We start from the raw sequence: 1,322 nt of genomic DNA on the forward strand, positions 1-1,322 counted from the left end.
CGAGTGTGTGACGAAAATAATCTGATTTTAACATTTTAGATGCTGTCTCAGAAAAACCAGAAGAGGCTGGAGTCACTCCAAACAATGCATTAAGCATATCTGCATTATCAATATGTGCTACTCTGTTACTACTCGGAGGGTCCTGAATTAATGGTGGTATCCTTCCACTATGTTGAGTTAATGCTCCTCCTACAACTTGTTGTTGAACTGTGGATAAGTGTGCATGATTTTCTTGGTCTTTTCCTGCTGGATTTGCTGGTTTTGCTTGAATCGGTGCAGCTGCCGCTCCTGCTTTTGTTGGTAAAATTGTTGAAACTCCTGGCCCGCTCCTAGAAGTTGCTGATGCAGAAGATGTTTGAAGCGTACTATATGGCTTTTTTCCATCCTTACAGTTTTGTAATCCAGACATGAGATAGCTTAGTTTATACTTATAATAACAGGGGAAATAATCCACAGCAGCAGGTCCCCATATAAAATAATCACATTGGATCTTCCAGTATTTTTCATATAATGAACTTAAACTCTGAAGATATGTTAAATACTTACTACAATCGTTTTTATTATTGCGTGTACTAACATTATAAATTTCATCCAAATTTTTAAAATAAATGTATAAATATTTCCTATTTTTTAGTTCTTTTAAAGTAACATCCTTTACAACTGGTGCCGCACAAATTTTACCTAATTTTTCATTAAGTTTACTCCATGCGTCAATAAAATATTTAAAAAAAGGTATTTTGTTTGTCTTTTCGGAATGATCGCTTTGAATTCCCCCTATTTTATCATATAACCAATAACGTAAATAGCTGCAATGTTCAGTTTGATTCGGTTTTTGCTCTTTGCTTATTTTTTCTAAATGATATACGAGATTACTGCAAAGTCCCTTGGCTTGGGAATTAATTTGACTATTACTATCTTTTACATCACAATAACTACTATTTTGAGGTTTTGTTTCGTTCGAAAAAAACTCCTTATACATTACATCAAGTCCTACCTTTTTGGATTCATCCTCCTAAAAATAATCACAGAACAGTTATTACACAAGTACCAAAATTATCGTTCTAATAACAGAAGTTTTCTTTTGTTCCAAGGGGAACAAGTAATGTGAATATAGCTAGACATAAATAAAATAATTTAAGGATATATATACCAATTTGGGTTCAGGTGCTTTCTGCCCTGTCATTTTTTTGGGAGCATATTTGAATTTAATATAAATATAAATTTCAGGCACTAAGTATTATGTTCCCAAAGGTCAAATTGTACAATTATGTGTCGATATATTTAAGTAACCCTTTCTATTATTTTTAGAACATAAACAAGCC

General features: G+C 32.7%; 1 protein-coding gene across 1 annotated transcript; it reads right to left on the minus strand.

Annotated features, from left to right (window-relative positions):
- Positions 1-547: 547 nt before the first annotated feature.
- PCYB_006620 (hypothetical protein) lies at positions 548-979 on the minus strand (the record flags this gene model as incomplete). The annotated part of the gene is made up of 1 exon (XM_004228083.1): positions 548-979. A coding segment is annotated over one exon (432 nt), but the record flags the coding sequence as incomplete, so codon positions are not given.
- Between the last annotated feature and the right edge of the window lie 343 nt (positions 980-1,322).

This window comes from Plasmodium cynomolgi, assembly GCF_000321355.1.
Source record: "Plasmodium cynomolgi strain B DNA, scaffold: 1040, whole genome shotgun sequence".
NCBI classification, from domain to species: Eukaryota; Apicomplexa; class Aconoidasida; order Haemosporida; family Plasmodiidae; genus Plasmodium; species Plasmodium cynomolgi.